This window comes from Falco peregrinus, chromosome 13, assembly GCF_023634155.1.
Source record: "Falco peregrinus isolate bFalPer1 chromosome 13, bFalPer1.pri, whole genome shotgun sequence".
Lineage (NCBI taxonomy): Eukaryota > Metazoa > Chordata > Aves > Falconiformes > Falconidae > Falco > Falco peregrinus.
Window position 1 is genome coordinate 13,624,991 of NC_073733.1, and position 23,585 is coordinate 13,648,575.

At 59.6% G+C, this 23,585-nt stretch overlaps 1 protein-coding gene across 5 annotated transcripts in view; it reads right to left on the reverse strand.

The window, feature by feature from the left end:
* Positions 1–3,140: 3,140 nt before the first annotated feature.
* The window catches only part of NLGN3 (neuroligin 3), a 42,648-nt gene continuing 22,203 nt past the window's right edge, over positions 3,141–23,585 (reverse strand). For 3 of the 5 annotated variants that reach the window (XM_055818158.1, XM_005237850.3, XM_005237851.3), the window contains 5 exons: positions 17,595–17,654; positions 14,712–14,861; positions 12,852–13,037; positions 6,306–7,095; positions 3,141–5,902 (listed from right to left, as the gene is read on the reverse strand). In XM_055818158.1, coding sequence (XP_055674133.1) covers positions 5,065–5,902; positions 6,306–7,095; positions 12,852–13,037; positions 14,712–14,861; positions 17,595–17,654 — 2,024 coding nt within the window. In that variant the 3' untranslated portion in view covers positions 3,141–5,064. The remainder of the gene's footprint in view (positions 5,903–6,305; positions 7,096–12,851; positions 13,038–14,711; positions 14,862–17,594; positions 17,655–23,585) is intronic. The other 2 variants (XM_055818159.1, XM_005237852.3) reach the window with 1 other exon arrangement.

Below are 23,585 nucleotides of genomic sequence, written 5' to 3' on the forward strand. Positions count from 1 at the left end.
GCCCAGAGCGGGGTGCGGGGGGTGCGGGCAGACGGGGAGCACTGTAGGGTGTCGGGGGGCAGATTAAGGGGGATCAAGCTGAGCGGGGGGAGCTGGGGGGTCCCGGGGGGCGGGGCCGGGGGTAGAGTGGCGTGCGGGCTAGGTTAAGTGGGGGAAGCGCTGGGGGGGCTGCAGGGGTTAGTCTGTGGGGGGGCACTGGGAGCCAGGCGGGGATCAGGGGGTGCTGCCGGTGGCAGCACAGGAGTGGTCGCTGCGCCCGGCCGCGGCGGCAGGTGGCGCTGCGGGGCCGGGCCGGGGGCGGCGGGGCTCGGCGGCACCCGGCGGGGCTCGGCGGGTGGGAACCCACCTAAAAGTGTAATTAAATAAATAAAACAACCAGGAAGGAGGGAGGAGGAACGCGGGGCGTTGCTGGCCAGCCCGGTGCCCGACCGGTGTCCCCAGCAGGAGCGGTGGGAGGGCCGGGGGCTGGGCGGCAGTGCTGCGCAGGCCAGGGGCGGGGGGCGCGGGGCAGCCGCCGCCGCTTCCCGCCGTGAGAGAGCTGCCCCGTGCATGACCACGCGGACCAGAAACGGGCTCCTTGTTAATGACGTTAATTGTGAGGTTAGTTGGGTGTCCGGAGCTGCAGTGAGGAGCTCGAGGACGTGGGCACGTCGAGCGCAGACGAGCTGATGAGAAGGGCAGGGCTGAGCCAACATCCGGATGGTGGGACGGGGTGGGGGGGTGTGTGACGCAGCTGCTGGCACCTTGCTGGGGTCAGGGACCTCACAGCCCAGCAGTCTGCATTGGTGTGATGGAGGAAATCAAGCTCCAACCACCACTGAGACATCTCTGCTGCCAGGAGGAAAAGGGTGCTGGCAGAGCAGGCTCTCTGAGCCCCCCTTCCCCCGCCATCCTGCCCCAGGCAGGGGTGTCCACATGCGTGGCTCAGCCTGGCCACCAGCCTGGATGGTAACTGCAGCGCAGGGGCCGCTAGGCTTCCAGGCTCTGGCTGACAGCAGCACAGGCGTCCCTGTATCTAGGCTGCTGCCCTTGCAGAGACAACACCCTCTGGTTTGACTCAGCCCTGCCAGGAAGGTCATTGGTAATGGGTGAGCACAGAAATCCTTTGTGCTGCTGCAGCATGGGGCAGAGGGGGTTGCAGCGCGTGGCATAACAGCTTGTCCTGCCTGCCTGTGGGTCTGCTGTCCTATGCCCTGGGGTGCATCAGGGTGCAGGGACTAGGACCAAGACACTGTCCTGGTGCTGCTGCTGCATGGAGCAGCATCACTGCCCTCCTGCTGGCTGTGACTCCTGGAGCAGGCAGGGGCCAGGCACAGGTCCTCCACCCCCTCCCCATGCCAGGGACACCTTTGCAGTTCAGTTCCCTTATGCTTCTTTGGCAGCAGGCCTACACTTGTCCCCTGACGCTGAGGATGTCCCACATTCGTCACACAGATGTGAACTGCACGTATCCTCTGGGACAGTGTCCCCTGGGCTTTGCCAGGTCTCTAAAGAAACACTGCTGGTGGTCAAGGACACCCTGGACAGATGGTAGGCTTGGGAGTTTTGCAAGGGCAGTAGCATAACAGAAACGTGTTGTCTGTCACCAGCTTGCCCTTGGGGTCCTAGCTGGGGTGACCGTGCTGGCACATGGGGACAGCAGGCAGCTGGGGCCGTGCAAGGATGAGGGGGGACAGAAGGACATGGTAAGCCCCTATTCTGGGGCAGAAAGTCTTCTCCCCTTCAAGAGGGCACTAGTCACTGCAATGTGGCCAGTTGGCAGTGATGCTGGTCCATCACTGGGATGGGCCACTGGCCACCAGGCAGGGCTGGCCCTGCTGCTAGCACCATGGTAAGATGTCTGTTGTTGGAGCTGTGCTGCAGAGCACCAGCATTTCCATGGTAACCCGGCCCCATGGCCTGATGTGGGTTTTTCATCTTGGTTCCTTTTGCAGCCAGTCACTAAACAGGGGCACCTGTGGCTGCAAGGGAGGGCCCCGGGACTGCGGTCCTAGGGCTGCTGCATAGTCGGACCAGATGGGCCAGCATTCGGGGCAGCACTGGATGAGGGCTGCAGGGTGGGCCACCATCCCTTGCCTGGAATGCTGAGGACATAAGAAGCCGCTTTGCCCATCGGCATGGAAAAGCCCAGGGGAAGGCAGCCCTGTGTCCTGGGCAGGAGTCCCATCAGCCCATCAGAGCCCTGCTGTGGCTCAGCTCTGCTGCTGCCCGTCCCAGGTGTTCTGCAACATCCCTGTCCATGGCAGCACGGCATGGCACAGCACAGCACATTGCCTGACTTTGGCATCTTCCCCACCTTCTCCATTTGCCCCATGCTGCCATCCCAGGCTGTGCCCACACTGCCTGCCGTGTGCTGCAGCTCCAGTGCACAGGGCACTGGCTGCCAGGGGCTGTGAGACCCCCACATTGGGCAGCACCGGGGGTCTGGCACAGGGGCTGGAGCATGGTGCTATGTGCCAGTGGCCCTGCAGCTGCAAGGGCCCCTGGCAGAGCAGGGCAGACCCCACGCCCCCACCCCCCCACCCCCCCGTTCTGTTCCCTGCGCAGCCCCCTGCCTGTCCCCTGCCTGCCCCCCCCCCCTCCTCCCTCGGCCCCCCTGGCTTGGGGCCTCGGCCCTGGCTCGGCTGCCTGCACGCTGCCTGGAGGCGATTCAGGCCCCATGCCTGGTTTCCATGGCAACTCCAGTTGAAATTACATTAAAAAGAAATGAAACCAGCAGCTTTTCTGGTTGGCAAGCAGGGGGAAGGGAGCTGGGCTGGGAAAGGGGGGGGGCTTCAGTGGGAGGGGGCTGTGGGGCAGATGAGGTGCCACATGGGGTCCCAGTGCTGGGAGGGTGCCCAGCAGGGCTGGGGGCATGTGGGGACCCCCCCACTGTGGCAGCTGGTGTTGGCAATCCTGAGTCGCATGATGCTGGCTTGCATCTGTGCTGTGCTGGGGGTCCAGCACCACAACCTGGCGGGGTGATACGGGGGTCCCCCTGCTGCCCCTGTGGGGTGGGTGCCAAGGACACGGGGACTGTCCAGACCCTCTGTCAGCAGGCACAGCCATGGCTGGAGTGGCTCTGAGCCAGCACAGGGCACCCCACCCGGTTGGGGAGCCCCCAGCCCCTGCACGCTCCAAGAAGAGGCGAGACACACCGCTATTAAAAATACCACTTCTGTTTTATTTGGAATTTGTTACTCTGCGTGGGTGACAGGGTATAAATACATTCTCCAACGAGCATCCTCACCCTCAGCCCTGCCTGGGGGCCAGGGCAGGGTGCAGGGCCAGGGGTGCGCTGGCCCCAGGCAGTAGGGCCAGCCGGCACCGGTGCGTCACGGCCGCCAGTGCGGGCAGCGTCTGCCAGCCGGACCGTCTTGCACAGGGATGACATTTGGTGTCCCCATAAGGATCCATCCTTTTGTCCTGCCTCCCCAGGCCCTGGGTGCCAGCGCCCACTATGGGGGGGGGGTGGGGGTGGGGGGCGGGGGGGGAGCGGGGCACTGAGACTGGGTGCCCTCCGTGGGATGCCAGGCAGCAGCCTCTCCACACCCAGCCACACTGAAGCCCCTCACCTTGAGAGATGCTACCCGCAGCTGCGTGCGGTTCGGTGGCCACCACCAGCCCAGCGAGTGCCCCAGCGCCAGGGCAGGTGCTTGCAGCCCCAGCTGGTCACCCCGTGATGGGCAAAAGGCCCCAGCTGAAGCGAGGTGGGAGGCAGAGTCAGTGTCGGTGCCTGGCTCACCCTGCTGCTACCAGCCCCACAGCTGCCCACCCCTGCCACAGGCTGCAGATCGCTGACTCTGCTTTCAGGCAGTGGCGCAGGCTGGGAGGGCACAGCGTGGCCCTGGGGCAGTGACTAAGGGATGGGATGCTCCCCGGGGAGCAGGGCAGTGTGGGGAGCACTGGGACACGGTGCTGGAGAGGGAATTGCCCTGGGTTGATAGGGGTGGGCAGATGGTGCTCACAGCGGGTGATGCCCAGGCAGGGCAGTGGGTGGCACTGGCCGGTGGGGCAGCGGGGTGGGCTGGGGTAGGGGGTGCTCACAGGCGGGCCATCAGGTAGGCTATTTGGCTGAGATACGTGGGCACAGGCGACAGAGGAGGGAGAATATCAAAAATACAAAAGAGCGCAGCCCCGCGGCGCAGGAGGCAGTGCCCTGCCTGGTGCCCGCCCGCGGCAGGTGGGGGCCGTGGGGGGCTGGCACCGCGCGCACACGCTGGCTTCTAACTGGCTTTTTATTTTATATCAAGAACACTTGGTTTTAAAATCTTTACAAAGGACAAAACGCGGCGACTCCGTTAGTGTGTAAAGAACTAAAGATCTGCTTAAAAAACGTCTCTGCAAAGAGAAACGACTGACACAAAAGAGATTCTCTGCAGCGCAAAGAGGGGCAGAAGTGCCAAGTCTCCAGCCCGGGGCCCCACTCCCAGGGTCCCCGGGGTCCCTGAGGCCGGCACTGGCCCCAGCGCCCGCACCCAGCACGAGGCCGGATCCCCGGACCCTGCCCACTCCTTCTGCCTATAGCACCATGGCCCGGGGCCGCTTCTGGACACGGTGAAGGAGCCTTTTCGAGGGCACTCGGGATGCCAAGCTGCCAGGGGATGCTTGGGCACCGGCTGAGAGGCATTATCCAGCCCTGCTCCTCATCAGTCCCGGGGTGCTCAGCAGGTGGAGCGCTGGGGATGCGATCGCCCCATGGGGAGGCACAGCCCCGGTGCAGGGAGCCCTGTGGCCGTTGCCAGCAGGGTCCCCCATGCCTGCCCGTGCCGGTGCGTGGGCGCAGGGGCTACACTGTGTCCCCCCTGCACCCCATCGGCACCCCGGGGCAACCCGTGGGACCCTCTGGCTGGGAGCCAGGAAAGTCAAAGCACTTCTCAAAAGTTAGATAGGAACGAAAGAAAGCGCCGGGGGAGAGCGGGGCATCCAGCCACACCAGGACCCCGCAGATCTCCGGGCTCAGTGCCACACTGTCCGTGGGCGCTGCCCCTCTGTCCGGGGGCTCCATTGGCCCTGCCGGTTCCTCTGCCAGTGTCTGCTGCTTGCGTGTGCGTGCGTGCATGCGTGTGCGCCGGTGGCGGGCAGCTATACCCTGGTGGTGGAGTGTGAGTGCGGGAGCCCCGTGCTGTTGAAGCCAGCGGTGAAGGTGTTGTAGGGGTGCAGGGTCTGCAGCCCCACCAGCGAGTTAGGGATCATGGTGATGGTGTTGGGGGTCATGAGCGGGATGTCATCTGGAGAGCGGCGCAAGGTGAGGGTGTAGTCGGGCAGAGCGGCCAGGCGCAGGGCGTCGTGGGGCGGCACAGCCTCACACTCGTGGTGCCCCTGGCTCACCTGCAAGGAGGGCATCTCCTCATCGGGCGCGTGGGCAACGTCGTTGGCGGCACCGCGCTGGGGGCTAGGCTGCTGGTGCGTGTCCTGCCGGCGCTTGTCCTTGCGGTAGTAGAGAGCAGCAAAGGCCAGCACGTTGAGGAAGAGGAGGGAGGCACCCACAGCAATGGTGACACTCAGCTCGGTGGAGTAATCACGAGGGCTCTCCAGCAGGGTGCCCGCCTCCTGCTCCGGGCTCCACTTCTCCTTCCCGTTCTCACTGTTGTAGGCAGGTGAGATGGCGGGGCGCTTGGTGGTCCAGATCTTGCCATTGGGCCGGCGGGTAATGTGGGAGTTCTGCGTGGTGTCAGGCGGCGGCACTTTGGTGGTGGTGGAGGTGTAGTGGAACATGTCGTGCAGGTTGTACAGGTGAGGGACCAGGTGCTTCCAGAAAGCCACCTTGGTGGCCCGGTAGTGGTCACGTACCCGTGGCTTCAGCCCGATGTGCAGGTACAGCTGGTCACGGGGGTTGTACTTGGACCAGGCCACCTCCTCAAACCGGTTGGCCTTGGTGTGGATGAACTTGGTGTCCTGGGGGACAGGCTTGTTGGGGTCCCTGTGAAACACAGGCAAAACAGAACTACCACCAGGAAAAGCTGGTGAGGCAAGGAGGGAGAGCCAGACGCAGAGATGGAGACTGTGGGACCTTTGCCTGTGGTGGCACAGGGTGGGCTGGCAAAAGGTCCTGCATGGATCAAGTCTAACCCACAATACCCACGACCAACCAGCCTCCCAACCCCTGTGCGTGGCTGGGTCCTGTCCTGGGGGCTGGCTGCGCTCTCAGCCCTCACTGTGTGTTGATGCCCTGACCCCAGTGAAGGCACAGCACACAGACCGCTGGGCACGGGTGGGCTCAGTGCCCCAAGCCAGGCATGACACCCCCCCACCACAGCATGCTCCCAAGGGGTGCAGCTGCAGTGAGTGCAGACCCCCCAGGCACAGCACCCATCCCCACTCACCCTGTCTTGGCAAAGTTGGTCCAGTAGGTCATCACCACAGCGCTGAGCATGACATCATTCTTGGAGAAGTTGCAGGGAAAGAGGTCTGTGGGGCCAATCATCGGGATCCCGAACACGTAAGGCACCTCGTCCCCGTGGGCCGCGTCGGACCACGCAGGCTTCATCAGGCTCTGGCAGTGGTGGTAGAAGGCATAGAAGTAGGTGGGAGAGCCATAGCGGGCGTGCAGGTCAGCCGTCACCACCGACGGCTCTACCCACTGGTGGTCAGTGAAGAGGGCCACCAGAGTCTTGCGGCGTGTCTCGGGGTTGTCCCTGTCAGCCCAGTCCGTGTACATGAACTTGATGGTCTCCCGCAAGGTGTCCTTGCCCTCGGGGTAGCCGTACAGGTTATCTACAAAGTTGGAGACTGAGTAGTCAAAGTCACTGCCCGAGACGCCGTCCTCAGGGTCCACCACGCCCTCCACGAATTTCAGCCCCTCGCCCTGGTTGACCCCCAGCATGATATCGTAGTTGAGGAACTCGCCCTGCTCCATCAGGATCTCTGGGTCATCCGGGATCACATCCCCATCAATTACCGGCCCAAAGGCCACATGGTAACGAGCCGGCTGGATGTCTTGCTCCACCAGCTCCTTAGCACTCTTCTGCCGCAGGCAGTCCACCATGTCCACTGTGTCCAACACATTGCAGCCCACCTTGTCGGCCAGCATGCTGGTGTACTTCACAGGCTGGTAGTTCACCGCCCAGCTGGAGAGCGCAGAGCCGCTCTGGATGATGGCTCTCTGGAAGAGACCTGCAAGACAGGCAAGGAGCGGAGGAAGCTCGCAGCAGAGTGAGCACCATTCCAACACCCCAGCGCTGTAGTGTGGAGAAGGCTTCGATGCCCTCGGACCCCTGCAAGAATGCAGCGCTCCAGCCTGCGCCTGGCCTTGACCCAGGCTGTGCTGCCCACTGAGCCTGGCTCACAGGGGGGCTCCGCTCAGGGCCACCACGAGGGTGGCAGGGTGACAGCTGGGCATGTAGTGGGTGCTCCTGGGAGCAACCAAGGGCTTCTGTAGCCTCTGAGGATCCCATTGCAGGGGCTGGTCCGGCACCCCTGGGTCCCGGTGCAGGGAGCAGAGGTGCCATGGCTACACCGCAGCCTGGCTTTGCCGAGCAGCCTGTGCAGTCCCAGCCGCCCCAGGACGCGTTGCCTGAGCCCCCGAGGGGCACACGCTGCCCCCGGCTCGGTGTCATCCTCCAGCCCAGAGTAGCACCAGCTTCACTGAGCAGCCAGGCTGAAGGCTGGCAGCAGCAGGAGGGTTAACGCCTGCTCAGGGACACTTAACCCTGCACATCCCACCCCACTGCTTTGTCAAGGTCCCCCGGCCCCCTCCCTGCTGCTTCCTGCCCAGCTGGGGCTGCTCGGTGCCAATCCGGCCCCACAGGAGCACACTGCCAGATGCACAAAGAGGGCCTTTCTGCCACCGGGAACACAGAGGGAGTGGACTTTCGCCCTGGAAAACGGGGCCACAAAGGCCCTGGCCCAGGCGGAGGAATGTGTGGCTGCGCTCCAGCCCCATGTCAATGGAGCTTGTGCTCAGAATACAAAGGGCGGTGAGGAAGCGGAGCCTCCGGGGTGGTGAAAGGCAGCCAGGCTCGGGGTGCACCCTGGGGTCCCTGCTTTTCGGCCAGCCCTCTCCTGCACCCTGAGCGCTGCCTGCACCCTTGCTGGACGACTCTGGCACTCACTCACCATGAGGGACTGTCTCAGGCGTCCCTGGATGGTGCTGACGCAGCAGCCTGGTGGCTATGGGGCTGCCCCTGCCCCCCTGAAATGCAGAGCACCTGCGTGAGACCCTTGTACAGCCAAGGCTGTGCCGCTCTGCAGGGCAGCGCGCACCTTCCCTCAGCAGAAGCGTTTCAAGTCTCCTGGCTCATGGCCACCATGTCCATCGCTCTTGCCTGCATGCACAGTCCTTGCTCTGCCAAGTACCTGACGTACAGTCCCATGTGCTGGGACAAAGAGAAGTCACAAGCTCTGTTTGTCACCTCCTGGTGCCCTAGAAAGCTGTACCCAGCCTACAGGCTGGAGACTGGCCATGGGCTTGCTTGCTCTGGGCTGTCATCCACATGCCAAAGAGCCAGAATGGGGGTTCCCTGGCTCCCAGGAGATGCTGTCCCAGTAGCAGCTATTGCTCCCCACCAGCAGCATCACTTCACAGACAGAGCCACCAGGCTGGACTCTGTTCCTGCCTGCCCCTGCCTGGGGAAGCACAGGCAGCTGGTGTCACCAACAGCTGGGCATGTCCCTGATGGAGCCCCTTCGCTGTGTCAACGGCCACGTCCATGGCCATGTCCTGACACAGGAGGACCCACGAGTCTGTGAGAGCCCAGACTTCTGCCTCCATGCCAGCACCCAGCTGAAGCCCAGCAAGCACCCCAGGGATGTATCACCACCCTGCAGCTCAGCCTGGAACCCTCCAGCCTGCTGGGGCCAGGCAGGAAGATGCAGCTCTGCCTTCCCAGCCTGTTCCCCTCAAGGTGAGGGTACCGATGCAGCCTGCAGAGCTGGCTGTCACAGCACAATGGAGCCAAGCAGTGGGACCAGGGCTCTGCCGGATTCCCAGTGCTGCAGGCTGCTGCCAGCTCCTGATTTCCCCTTTGCTTTGCACAGTAGCTGAGACTGGAAACACCTTTGGGGTTGTCTGCGCCAAGCCCTGCTCAAAGCAGAGTGCTGGCTGCCTTGTCCAGCTGAAGTCTGAGCATCCTTGGAGCTGGCAGTGAAGGGCAGCAGCCCCCATGGAGCAGGAGATAGGGCAAAGGAAGCACAAGAAGTTTGCCTGGCAGCGGCATGGCTGCCCGGGGAAAGAAACAGCATTTTGGTCCTTGGTGAGGAATCAACCCACCTACAAGGGCTGAGGCTGGCAGGGGAGCTGCGGGTCTCCCTGGGCAGCCAGACACAGTGTGTGCTGCACCAGCCTCCAGTGTCTGCCTCTCACAGCACCTGGCAGAGCAGGCACAAATTAGCAGCTTCATTAATAGCTCTTGATCACTATGAGTTTTATTTTGATGCGATAAAAACAAACCCGCCTGGTCTGCAGGCTGCATCTTAGCACAACTCCCCTGCTGTGCTCCGGAGCTGGCTGCCCTGTCCCTGGGGAGATAGGTGCTCTGGCACAGGGTGGGGTTTGAGGTCATTTGATGGCCATTTGCTTTGATGTAACACTGTCAGCAGCACCGAGTGTTCCCCTTCCACCTCATGGCATTTACAGCCAGCAGCAGCTCCCCTGCCACAGCAGCGAGGGTGCCTGGCAATGCAGCAGGGACCACACCACTGGCATTGGGGCCGGGTGGGGTGGCAAAGGACGTGCACCAGGTGCAGGGCTTAGTGGCAGAAAGCCTAGTGTCACCTAAAAAGTGCTATACTGGATGACAGTTTTTTTCATGGCTGGAAAGTCAGGGAGCAGCCCCTCCAATCCAACCTCAGCCTCTCTCCATGCTGCTCCCTCCATTCTGGGCCTGTACAAGAGGTTGGGGCCACCTGGGCAGCCACGCACATGTCTTGCTTCCAAAGAGCTGTCACCGTCTGGCTGAAAAAAAGTCTGCAGCCTTGGGGCTGTCCTGCCAGAAGCACCCAGCCCCAGAAAGGAGACTCCTGCACAGAGAGCACCTCCCTGTGATCCCCACCTCCCTCCCAGGCACTCCTGTGATGGAGAAGAGCACCCTAAGAAGCATCACGAATGCATTACACCCAGCATCCCCTCCCTGGCTTTTCACACTCAGTATGGGCAGAGAAAATCCTTTTTCTTTCTGCAGGAGCTTTCATTCTATAAAAGACTCCCCACCCCTGTGCCCACGCTGCCCAGGGTGCCTGTGCAAGGGCAGGAGGGCACGCAGAGCCCTGGGTATCCACACAGGGACAGCATGGTCCCTGATGGGCCCCTGCAGCTGCAGAACATCCCTTGCACTGCCCACCGCTCAGAAACAAGTCTGCAAAGACCTACCCATGCTCCTTTCCTACATACTGCTCAATATACCATCTAAGACAAGTGAAGCAACCTCTGGCTTCAGTTGTCAAAAGCATCTCCTCCTGTGGGCTAGAGAGCTGCTGCCTGCCCTGCATGGCTCTGGGTAGTTGGGAATCCTACCCCAGGAGCCCCAAGGCCAGTGAGGGCAGCCCTGGTGCTTCCCTCCACTGGCATTGCACCATCGGCAGCGGCTCTGTAGGTATAACTCGTATTTTCTATGTTCTTGAGCTTACTGTAGTCTAATACCCTTTAATATTTGTTCAAGTCACCTGAAGAGGATGAAGCAACAGGCTGAGAAGGATCCTGCTCAGGGGCTGGCAAGGGGGGAGCAGAATGACAGTGGCGCTGACTTCAGGCACCAGTCACTCATGCAGGAGCATGGACTGAGCACAAGCATCCTGAGTGCCCTGGGGTGGCAGGGAAAGGGCTGACCCAGAACAGACAGGTCCTGAGCAGTCAACAGCAGCTCCATACATGCTGCCAGGGCTGTATCACTTTGGTTTCACCTGTCTTTTTGTTTCTCCCTGCATTACTCAAACATGGCAGGGCACTGGTGACAGTGACAGCAGAGCCAGCAGGCTGCAGGGCAATTGTGGAAGACCAGGGACCACCATGGACTTAATGTGGAAGTGCCCAAGCTTCCCAAGGAAGCAGTTGCCCACCAGGTCCAGACATGCCTCTGTTGTCAGGTCTGTGGAGCAGAGCATCCCTCAGATCTCTGGTCCTTGCGGCACCAAGGGGAGCCCAGCAGTGGGAGCAGCTGCCCCAGGAGCAGGAGCACCCTGCACAGGGTGGGTTGGTGCTAAGTTTGCCACAGAGGGACCGTGGAGCACTGGTGGGCTCCAGAGCCCGCTTGAGATATCCCACCACCTAGGAGGGTCTGGAGCTCCTCTGCATCCTCTGATCCATGGGCCACAGCAGCATGTCTCAGCCTCTCCTCTTCAGTTCCCTGGTCCATCTGAGGAAAGGCTGGCATCCAGCTGTGACTGATGGGCAGCAGGCATGGTATGGAGATGTGGCAGCCTGTCAGCCCCACTCTCATCCTTGGGGAAGGGCTATCAGTGGGAATCAGAGCCCAGCACGGTGACGGGTCTCTGCATGGGGATGGGCTCATTGCAGGGCAAGCGGTTTGCTGGAATCAGGCAAGCTTAACCAAAAGGGCAGCTGGAGAAATCTGGGAGAAGAGAGCTGGTTTGGGTTTGCCTTTGACTCCATGGTGAACTGCCAGCATCCTATGAGCCCTGTTTCATGTCCAGGCTCAGCAGGGTGCTGCCCTTCACTCTCCACCATGAGCGCAGGTCCTGCCAGCTCTCACCACACCTAACACCAGCCTCATGCTGCCCACAGCACCTGCAGACCCCCACATCTACCAGTATACTACCAAGCAGCCTGTGATGCTGGAGCTGGTGCAGCCACCTTCGCAGCAGCCAGGGCTGAGATCACTCTTGCTTTCCATATCGGGGCAATCAGTCCGTCAACAGCTCCCAGGGCTGGAGGAAGGCTGCCTGACTTTGCCGGCAGCCTGGCCAGCACCAGCTCCTCCCATACACCCTCTGCCATGCCATCAGCCCTGCTGAGGTTCTGAAGGTCTCCTTCATTCCTGTGCGGTTCCCATGCTGTTGAGCAGGGCTGCAGCTCTTTGCAATGGCTTCAAGTGCAATTTTGGGTGTGTCCCAGTCTCAGTCTCGTGTCCACTGTCCATTTGTGTTCCCTTCTTCCCTGCACCATCCTTGGGGACACAGCACTGGAAGAGGGCTGCACCCTCATATAAAGCCCCTGTGACCAACTCCTTGGCAGGCTGGTCCCCTATAGACCACATCCAGTTCAGGCTTTGCTCCTGCAATTTCCTTTAGGAAGTTTATCGAGAACACCTTTACTCCAGTGGTTATTTCCCCCCCCCCCCCCCCCAGTGCTCAATGTAAATGTCTTTACAGGTGATTTACATGCATTTGCTTTTATGCCAACACAAGCTTTAGTGTAAATAACGCCTTTCTTTATCTAGAGTAAATACTCTGCTATATTAACAGATACCAACCATATCACTTTCACCCGTGTTTTGCTCGTCGCAGCACTTCAGCTCTCCCAGTCTCACAAGATGGGACCTTCCATCCCTCCCCAGGCTCAGGTCTGGCTTCCCCTCTATTCCTAGCACTGAGATCCATGCTTCTGGTGCCTTGCATGATGCCCTATGTCCCCTCCACACCTGCAAATGGGCGAGCCTGGGCACCTGGGTAGGGTGCCGCCCAAGGGTCCCCACCTCTTCCCACACCCAGGTGCTGGCCCTGGGCTGCAGACCCACACACTGAGAGCACCAGCTCCATCCCTGGCTCCCACGTGCTCTGCTGCTGGCCTCTCCCTGCCCATGATGAAAAGGTTCTGCTTGCCAGCACTGGGTCAGGCTCTCACCAGTGACTAACTAAAAAGCAGCCCTGACTTTGCTAGGGTGGCCAGTGGTACCCGGGTGGGCTCCCTTCCCTGGGTTAGTATTAGCAAGGTGCTTGTCACAGCTGCAGCATCCTTGGGCACAGCTGGCACCTACCTTCAGAGTGGTGAGAGAGGGTAAGCAGGCTGACGCAGGAGGCACCGATGCCAGAGCCGAAGACGGTGATCCGCAAGGGATCTCCCCCAAAGAAGGCGATGTTCTCGCTGACCCAGCGCAGGGCCTGTATCTGGTCCAGCAGCCCATAATTGCCCTTGGCAGCCTGGTCCCCTGTGCTCAGGAATCCTGTGGGCCAAGGGGAGCCTGGTTAGGAATGAGGAAGCAGGGGGTGTCCTGACCTCCCACTCCCCTTCCGCAGGCCTAGGGGAGCTTCTGTGGGACCCTGTCCCACAACAACAAGAGACTCCACTACCAAGAGAGTCCTGTGAGCTCTGAGCTGGAGCAGGGACACCACCAAGCTGCTCCAGCCACCCTCTGCGCAGCACAGAGAGGCAAAAGGCTGGGAATGCAGTTGCAAGCCCCGGGGAGCCTCTCCAGCCGACTGCAAGCAGTGACAGGGTGATGGGCACAAAGCCCTGTCCTACACATACCAGCACCTGTGCTAATAACGAGTCAAGATGTCTCACTCATGCTCCAAGGAAAGCTGAAAAAGCCCCGGTGGCTGCAGGCAGGCTGAGTGCGTGCACAGCCAATGCTTTCCATGGACTAGTGTGGCCTGGAGGAGGCTCTATAAATGTAAGGTGGTGGGCTGGGCAGAGAGGAACCGACTGCAGCTTAAAATACAAAGTCTCTCAGTGAGGATGATGCTGAGAAATGCTTTCAATAACAAAGGGAACACCCAAGATAAGTTATCAGTGTTTCATTTGCTTTGACTCAAAGCAGGAAGCCAAAATCATGTCCCAAAGCAAAATCCAGGTGGATAACCCTGGCAGGCAGGGAGCGGCACCGGTGCTGCTCCAGCACTGGAGGTGCTCTGCTGGGCATGCTGCACCACTTCAACAGAGATGACAATGGCACCATTAAAGTCTTATTGCATATTGTGACAAGTCTTTTAAATTTGCACCTGTCCATCTTAAAGGCCTGATGTTTAATATTGAAAGGACTTGAATAGGCTTGTTTTTACTGCAAAGCAGGTAACTGCCATCTTCCCCAAGAGACTATGGGGTCTGAAGGCCATCGGAGGGATATGGTGCCCCAGGTACTGGCCAGGAACTCAGCTGTCCAGGGAGAGCACTGTGCCAGGCTGGATGGCAAGGAAGAGAGCCATCCCTGCCAGCAGTCTGGCTGGGAAGGAGCTCTCCCCAAACTTCTGCACTCCTTGTTCTCCCTGCTGCTAAGGGCAGGCAGCAGTGATGCTCTAGACAAACCTCCTGTGTCCCAGCTCCCGGGGGTTTCTGCTGCAGCAGGCAGGGGACCACACTGCCTTTTGACCCCGTGTCCCCATTTTGCCTCTCCAGGTCATCAGTGTTCACGAAAATGGGACTGCCACCCTCCTCTATACGGCACCTGGCACCCTTCAGCCATCCCCTCTGCAGACAGCCAGGCCATGGTGGGTGGCTGTGGGGGTCCTGGCAGCTCAGCTGGCTTGGAGGTAGCCGGTGGCCAGGAAGGGAGAGCCCTCTCAGGAGGAGATGCTGGGTAAACACATTTATTATTTATTTAACCGCAGACCAATATTTGCTTTCAGCTGAGCCAGGTTGTGTAAATGAGCCTGGGGGGGGTGGCTGGTGCCAGGAGCCAGACCATGCTGCAGCCACCCAGTGGGGGCAATGCCAAGTGGCACCCAGCTTGGCTGCCAGGGCAGAGGGCAGGGTCAGCACCTGCAGTGCAGCCCCCATCCTGCTCGGCCCCACACCCCCCCCCACCCCCTTCCCAGCTGTTTCCAGCCCGGTTGGCCATGGGGACTCATCCCGCCGCCTGGCCATGCTAGCAGCACAGCCCACGCTGGCCAGCCCATACCGAGCACTCCAACGCGGTAGTTCAGGGTGATGACAATCACGTTCCCGTAGCTAGCCAGGACGCTGCCGTCTATCATGTTCCCTGTGCCCTCCATGTATGAACCACCGTGGATATACACCATCACTGGCTTGGCCCCGCTGTCCCGGATGTCTGGAAGGAGAGGCAGTTAAACACAGGATCCCACCGGTGGTCGCCGCACCCTGCCCGACAGGCAGACCAAGGACGAGGGCAATGCCAGCTGCCAGGACCAGGGAGGGGGCTTAGGAGCCAAACTGAGAGCTCTCCTGGGGACCACAGCGTGGCCCTCCAAAGCCGACCACCACTGAACAAACCCCACCAGCCCCCTTCCGGATGGCAGCAGCCACCGTGCCATCCCCACACTGCTGTGTCCTCGGGGGTCTCAGCACATGCAGATGAGATGCTGGCTGGACCCCGCTGCTCTTCCTCAGAGCCGGGCTCTGGCTGCATGTGGGAGTCAGACCAGTGGCACCTCCGTTGCAGGTGGGAGTTGCAAAGTCTATCCCCAGGATGCAGCTTCATGTCCTGTCTTTGTCTGGACCCAAGCCCTCGGCTCCGGGAGTCCTGGAATCTGGCATTGCAGGGGGCAGGGATGGGGGTGTGCAGGACCTGGAAGGCGGGGGGGCACTGGTGGGTGCTCCAATGTCTGACTCTCCCGTCCCCCACTTCCCATCCCCCTGGGAAGGCAGAAACCTGCCAGCTGCCTGGATATGAACCCATGGCACCCCAGTGCCCAGACACAGACATGGTGATGATGCAGACAGTGTGTGCACGTGTGCGTGTCAGGGAGGTGAGCACGGTGTCCGGACGAGGACAGGGCATGAGGGATGGAGTGAGGATGAGGAATGAGACCCCGATGGCCGGGGAGGAAGAACAGTGGGAGCCTAGGGGACAGGGAGCAGCCATGCTCCCTCTCTCAACTGGCCCTGCCTGGGGGACATCCTGCCCCTTCTGCCCCACTGGCCTTGGGTCCCTCATGGAACCAAGCCCTGGTGTGAGGAAAGAATGCCCGTGCTCGGCTCTTGGTACGTCTTGCCCATATGACACAGAGGAGGGAGCTGCGCCCATTGTGGAGACAGTGCCAGGTCCCACATGCCCTCTCCTGGGCTGGTGAGCCAGCACCGATGGACTTTGCCCTCCCCTGTGCTCACACGCACCCAGCACCTTGCTTGGGCAGGCTGGCATTGCTTGCTGGGGCTGCTTGGCCTCAGCTGCCCCAGCCAGCCGCTGCTCCCTGCCTTCCTCCCTCACTGGTGCACCACATTGTCCCAGCAGCCAGTCCCCATCGTGGTCCCTGCAGGGCTGGGACTCCTGGGGCGCAGCCACACCAACGCAGTGGGGATGCCCAGCCAGGGTGGACATGCTCCCTCGCACCCACCTAACCCCTGTGCATGTCCATGCCTCCCCACGGCTTGCCCATCGCAGGGGGCTACAGGGCAGGCTGATGGGTACCTCTGTCCATCCCCACCTGCACCTGTGGCCCGCAATGTGGCTAAAGGTGGCCTCCTTCCCATACAGAAAACCTCTTCCCTCCAGAAGAATGAGGATATGGCAAAACCTGCGCTGGCTTTTCCTGTCACCAGGATGCAGCCAGGCAAATGCAAAGACTTGGGGAGCAAAGAGTACTCGTGGCTCCTCTGGGACAGACATCGCCCATGCAGCAGAACTATGGCAAGACAGCTCTTCCCAGGGCCACCTGGCCACCTGCCTGAAATGCAAAGGGCAGGAACATTGGTGCCTGCGCCCGTGTCCTCTCCTCCCTGCCACATGCTCCCACCAACACACAAAGGGACATCCTCACAGCAGAATGGCAGCGATGTGTGGAGATGTACCAGGGAATAAATGGCTCCTAATTGCTGCAGAACATTTTAGTGTGCGGGCATTTAGCACAGTCAAGTCACTTAGGCTGAATGCCAGTTTATGCCCTGGTACAAGAGATCCTGGGGCACAGGTTAGTGGGAGAAAACAACAGGGTTTTGGTACTGCCAAGGAAAAAGCTTTTCATCTGTTTCCCAGATCCTAAACACCATCTGCCAGGCTGTGCTCGAGCTGCCCTGGGACTCCTGCACACCATGAGGTTTTACTGTCCTCGGCATGTTAGGGCTGCACCCTGGCTGACCCTTTCTCCTGCCTCCTCTTCAAATCCATGCAGTCAAACACACCGACTCCATACCCTGCAGATGAACAACCTTGTTTTACTAAAGCTAGCTTATTCTGCAGCTTGCTTAGCCCTGGTGTACATCTAGAATCACATCTGCTCGAAAGCCCACTTGCTGTGCCTGGGCTGGTGCTGATACTCTGGTTGCAAGCAAGACCTTGCTCACACTGGGTGGAGAAGGAGAGAAGTTACCAGAAACCATGTCCAAGCAGACCTCGGGTCTCCTGGGCATGGCCAGGTACCCTGTGGGTACCAAGGGTGCTAAGCTGTTGGCACGGCCAGCCTGTGGTGATGCCCACAGCAGGGCCAGGCAAGGGTGGAGGGGGAGGTCGCTGGCTCCCAGCTGCATGTCACCGACTCCGGAGGGATGAGGCTGGAGGTGGGATGTGACCGGGCTTGGGGTGAAATGGGCCCAGGTGCCCAAGGGCTCCTCTCCTCCCAAGCTGCCATGCTTACTCCCTGCCCTCGCTCAAGCAGAGCAGGAGCACACTTCTCCTAAAGCAAAAAAACCCCACGAGCTTCCCCCCCATCCCGAGGAGAGGAAGGACCTGGGTGCCCTGCACAGCTGGCCAGCCTGCCCCCCGCCCCGCGCAGCTGCCCGGCACAGCAGACGGACACACACAGGGCTCCCTGGGGATGGCAGCAGATGGCGGGCAAACGGACTTGCTTTGCGTGTCATGCAGTGGCAGCCTCGAGCACAGAAATACCTTCGTCTTCATCACCGTCATTATCCGCTAAGTCCTCGCCCTGTTTCTTAGCGCTGGCTCCTAGGGACCAAACACGAGGAGACAGAACAAAAAGGAAAACAAAAGGAAACAAAAACAAAACAAACAAAACAAAACAAAACAAAAAACAAAAGAGAATTCAAAAATAGCATGATAGCAGAGATGGTGGGGCCAGGCCTGCACCCCACAGCACTGCTGGCTACTCACACTGCACCTCTCCCAGAGCCAGGGCGGCGCAGGGTGCGGGCAGGACTGCCCTGGGAGCTGCGCCAGGATGCTGCTTCACCTGGACCCCTTCCCACATCCTCCCCAGGGAGTGCCGGGGCGGCGGGGAGGAGGAGAGCAGGCCTGTGGCAGCATCAGCGCTGGAGGCAGATCAGCCTCTCAAAGCACTCACTGATCCTCCTGCATCCCAGCCTGGCCCCCGCCTGCTCGTGCACCCTCGGCTCCCTGCGCGGCGGCAAGGCTCCTTCTCCCACTGCCAGCTCTGCTGCCACCAGGGACAACCATCCCCCTACCACCAGCAGAGCCCACAAGAAGGGTTCCCCTTGGTGGCCACTGACCACCAACCGGGGTCCTGCCCATCACCCCCACGCAGTGCATGGCCCCTTGTTGTGCCTGGCACAGCTAGCCACAAACCACCAGTGCCACAGCGCGGACCACCATGGCACGCTGCAGGGAGCCATTCTGACAGGTGCTCCCCTGCACTGCCTGGCTCTGTCCTGTGCCAACTCCCTCCTTAAAAGACCAGTTGCATGGTTCACCAAGGATTGAAAAGGCACCAACAAGCTTGCCCTGCCCCAGGCAGAACCCTAAAAATACCAGTTTCTGTAACAGCCTGAATGTCTTCTCACCGTTGCATGGCCTTTAGCAAATCTACGGTGCCAGGGCATGGGTCGGGTCAGGCCAGCAGCCCCAGCCTGGCACCGTGGGATGCTGCTGTGGATAGTGTGCACTGAGCACAGCACTTTCCAAGCTGCATGTGCCTGGCATGAGCCAGGAGAGGCAGCCTGCATGCTGGTAGGGAGCAGATGCAGTGCAGAGCTGTACCGAGGCTCCATTGCTGCAAAGGGCTCCATGCCTTTGTGGGCACGAAGCTGAGTTGTGCCATCCCTGTACCCTGCAGCCCCAAATTTCAGGAAGAGGTTTTGCTCTCCTTATCCCCTTAGAGCTGCAGACCAGCACCTGCGGTCCTCTGCTCCCTAATGCCTGCACCAAAAAAGTTCCTCAGGTAATGGTGACCTCAGGGGTGACAGCAGGGTTTCCCCTAGGTGGGATTGCCAGTGCTGTGTCTGTGCTGCCCAGTGACCTCCCCCAGATATGCAGGGCTCTGAGGTCCTGCCAGGCCCTGCTGCTATCACCAGCCAGCTCCATCACCACCACAGCAAGGGTTCTGCATGGCCTCCAGCAAGGCTCCCACGAGCAAGGGCAGCCCTGAAGCTGGATGAAGCTACAACAAGGAGAAACTGGCCAGGAAGACTAAATCAGGGAGTCGTCCTCACTACCACTCTGGGAGTGGGATCTCGCAGGTGACACAGGTAGTGGATAACAGAGATGTCAGCATGACAAGGGGCGGGATTTGAATTTAAAAGAAATTTGTGTGGGGGTCTGAAATGGCTGTGGGGCAGCTCCACTTGGGCAAGAGGCTTGCACAATGCCTTAAGCAGCCATGACCTGCTGAAGAAAGTCTGGAGGAGCAATGACCAGAAGTCTAGAAAAATCCAGCAGGCATGAAAAGTTTGCAGGAGGCTGAGTCATGCAAATCCTGGGAGCAGATGAGTGATGGGAGCTACAGCAGCAACCCGACTCATGAAAGGCCACTGAGAGGTGGTGAGGTGGAAGAGCAACTCCCTCCTCACTGTCAGAGCACAGGCAGCCCCAGAGCTACACAAGGCAGGTCAAAGCTGGACAAGAAGAGAAGCTTCCTGGCACAAGGTGCAGGAAAGCACTGGAAGAGGTGGCCTGGGGAAGTGCTTAAGACCAGACGAGACACGCTGCCGGGAAGAGGTGAGGTAGACCAGTTCCTGCCCAGGGCAGGGATGGATTGGCTGTCTCCAGAGTACTCCTGATTCTCTTTGATTTGAAGTTCACCTCCTGACCTACTCTTGCCATGTCCCAGCCCTGCCTCCTCACCTCTTGCTTCACCATCCAGCCATGCCCTGAGCTCCTCACTTCATTCTCCTGTTTCTACCCAATGCCATCCCCACCCCTGCCACCTCTCGCCCCCACTTCTGCTGCATCCTTCCTGCATGCTCCCCCCCAGCCCACCCACCAGCTGAACACTTGGCCAGGCATGTGCGGCTGCCCAGCCTTTTGCAAGCTTGACCTACTGCATCTTCATTAGGAAGAGCTGCAAGCCCAGAAAGCACTTAAATGACGAAGTACTCATGCAATATTTGCTAACCGGTGCTATGTGCCAACCTCCTTGCTACTGCTAAGGGATAGGGATTTTTCTCTAATGAAGACCACAGGCAGCGAGCCTTCATCTACACTGTGCTTCAGAGCTGGGAAGCCAGTCACAGGCATCTGGAGATCCCTTTCCACTGCTGAGGGCTCTGGTGCTGTTAAAGCCCCAGGACCGGTCGGCTGTAGCCCTGAAGTCTGGTCTCCTTCAGGGGACAAAAGTCTCCATGCAGACAGGGATGGAGGAACTGGCTATGAGGAGCTGTCAGGCTGTAAAAGAGGGCAGTGGACAACATCCCTGTGATATGAGCTACTGTCCTGACTGAGCAGGGAGGGATCTGGCTGGAGACCACTGCCCTGGAGCTCAGGGATGGCTGGGACAAGCCTAAGGCAACCTGAGCTTCACACACCGCAGAAGGGGCAGTAGAAAGCAGTGCTGGGAAGCTAAGCAAAGCAGGAGCGCAGTAATGCAGGCCAGGGGGAAGGGGAACAGCAGCGGCATGTGTGTGTGGCAGATGCAAAGCATGAGCCTTCCCCATTGGCAGGAAGGTGCCAGGGTGGCTGGGGTTACAGTGAACACAGACTACTGCAACCAAGCGGGCTTTTTGCCTTGCACTACGTTGTTCACCTCCACAACAACCCACCGATGCCCCACAGCTCATGACAGCAATTACAGCTTCACTTCCCTCACCCATCCCTTGCACTTCGCTCCACCAGTTATTGCCGTGTTCAAGGACACCCATCCCAGGAGATCTTCTTCTGCACCGGCAAAAGCCAACACATGGAGCTCGCAGCACCTACTCTCATGGGGATGGATTTAAGCTTGTTGATTCACAGCTGGAAAAACCAAAAGCACTCATGGCTCTTACTCTCTTACCCATTGAAAACTCCCTTGCACTGTAAATGCCTGTTGTGCTGCTTCACTTTAAGCTGACTACGAAGTGACATTGTTCAGGATGATAGGAAGGATGCATATGCCCTTATCTGAAGGCTCTAGAAAGATTTAAGCTCAGGTTCAGTAAAAAATAAAATCACTTTCCCTGAAACAGGGGCATCCATGCCGGATTTATACTATCTTAAGTAAAGCATGCCAACAGCATTGACACCAGCGCAAACAGAGATAAAGGAGGGCAAGGAGCCTCAGTCCTTGGAGCCTTTGCACTCAGCATGGTGCGGATAAGAGAAGAGCAGGCACCTGAGCTCACATCTTTCCAGATCCAAATGTCTGCTCAGGGCAGCCCCGGGCAACCCCAGCAGCCCCTCCTCTGTCCAAGCTCCCTGGGACACCCACTCCCATGCAGCAGCTGCAATGCCACAGAGAGCAGGAGCCCACAGCAGTGCTGCCACCGTGTCTGACAGCCACATGCACCCAGAGGCATACATGCTGATGGCCACACCGGCTCAGGTGTTTCTCCAGGAGTGACAAAGAACGGGACCAGGACTGATGACAGTCGTTGAACCTGCTGCTGCACAACCCCACGGGCAGGGGCAGCTCCCCTGGGACCTGTGTTGGGTGGCTCCTCCAGCCACCAGCCCTTGCTCTAGCACTGCAGTGCACCTTGGTGCTGCCCTGCCCCTCCCTGTCCCTGGGTGATGCAGAGGAGTTACCTCCATCCTTGAGCAGACTCCATAAAAGCACTGCATCTTCTCATGATCTGCTGCGTCCGCCAGCACAAACACCTACTCTCACCTTTGCAAATCGCTCCCCGGAGCAGCAGTGGAGCTCCAGGGCAGTGGTCTGCTCCCAACCAACTCTGCAAAGCAGCAGGCTTTGCAGGAGGCTGCTGAGAAGCCTTCCAGAAAGGGAGCACTGCAAAAGCCTCAGCCGTAGGGAAGCCTCAGCCAGTACTCAGGCAAATTTGCTTCTTGGAGAGCAGCGGAGAAGCCATAGTGCTTCTCCCGCAGAGCAGCTGAAGTGTATCCCAAGCCCGAGAGCTGCTGGGAGGTCAGACACCCTCACACAGCACAGCATGATGCTGGACTGGCACATTTGTCACCGCAGCAGAGCGGACTCTGCACAGCCCCAGCCAGAGAGATCAGGGCAGCCGCTAAAAAAATAAACAGGGGAGGGCTTCTATGTACAGGGCAGCCATGCTTTTCCCCTCCAAAATTTGCATCCACCTCCTCACGCCTCGCAGCAAGACCTGCCCAGGCTGGTGGTGAAGGGAAGGGGAAAGCATCCCAGCACCTGCCGCAGCCAAGCACAGGCTGGAAGTGTTGGCAGCACAAAGCAAAGGACAGAGCTGTGTTTCGCACAGGTACTGTACCACGTGTGTGTGTACATGCTCTTCGGGTGAGCAGCATTATTTTCACAGCAAAACCTGAGCCGTCAGCTCCCCCAGCACTATGCGTTCTCAGAGCACCACTGCCCTGCCTTGCTCCCAGAGAAGGGACCAACGTGTATGGAGGAGACTGGCATGCAGGACGTTTCCATATAGGAAATTATTATGGGCAACTGGGCAGGGAAACAGGGATGTTTTTCTGTCCCAAGGATACATTCTGATGAATTCTCAGTCCTTTGGCTGCTATGAAATACACTGAGCTTAGGGCTGACAGAAATCATGAAAACTCCAGTAAGGTGGGAGCTGAGGTGTTTTGAACCACCAAAACACTGCACAGCTGCCCGCTCTGTGAGAGGAGAGCTTATTAACTGCTCATATGTGGCCTTAGAAATAATAAAGAATATTCCAGAACAAGCCAATGTTCAAACGACATGCAGCCTGAGGAAATCAGCACTGCAGGTACGTTATTCTCACCCCAAGCATTACTAACCCAGGATACATGACAAGGGGCGGGGGAGCCCCCCTCCTTGTCACATCACAAGTGACTCAATTAATTTGAGCCAATGGCCACCAGAGCTGTGGCCAGGGCTGAAGGACAGCGCCAGTGTCTGGGTGCTTTATTCCCGGCACGTCACACCTGGATGCCCAAGTGGCCAGCACCGGGGATCCGCTGGTCCATGAGCCAGCAGAACCAGGCAGGGACAGGGGGTACATCCCCCACCAGCTCTCGGAGAGGTGACCAGAGGCAACTGCAGATGGGCTGCAAAGAAACGCTTGTCCTGAGCAGAGCCAGTGGGGAAGGGAAAACCAGGATACAAGTATGCCCAAGGTGTTTTGCCATGCCTTAAATGTTGTCTCCCTTCTCCAGCCGTCACCCTGGACTCTGCTTCCCTGGCCCCAGCCATAGGGCTGGGGGTGGCAGGGGTCCGCCAGCCCCAGCAGCCGGTGGGAGGACCGGGAGAGGAAGTGCTTTGAAGTGGCTGGCGATCGCTGGCACAGCCAGCTCCGGAGGCAGCGTGCGGAGACTCCCTAATGCGCCAGCCCTTTCAGGGGCAGCCTTGGCACTCAGAGAGATGGCGTGTGAATAGCCAGGACAGCAACAGGAAAAGCAAAGCAAAGAAACCCAACAACAGAACTGGGGGAAATGGCTGGAAGGAAAGCGCTCCCCAAACCTCCAAGCCCAGCTGCGCCAGCCCCGCCAACCCCAGGGGCGCAGGGAGGCGGAGGCCAGGATGCAGGGACCATGCTGCCACGGGACGCCCAGGACGGCAGCCCCTGCCCACCAGAC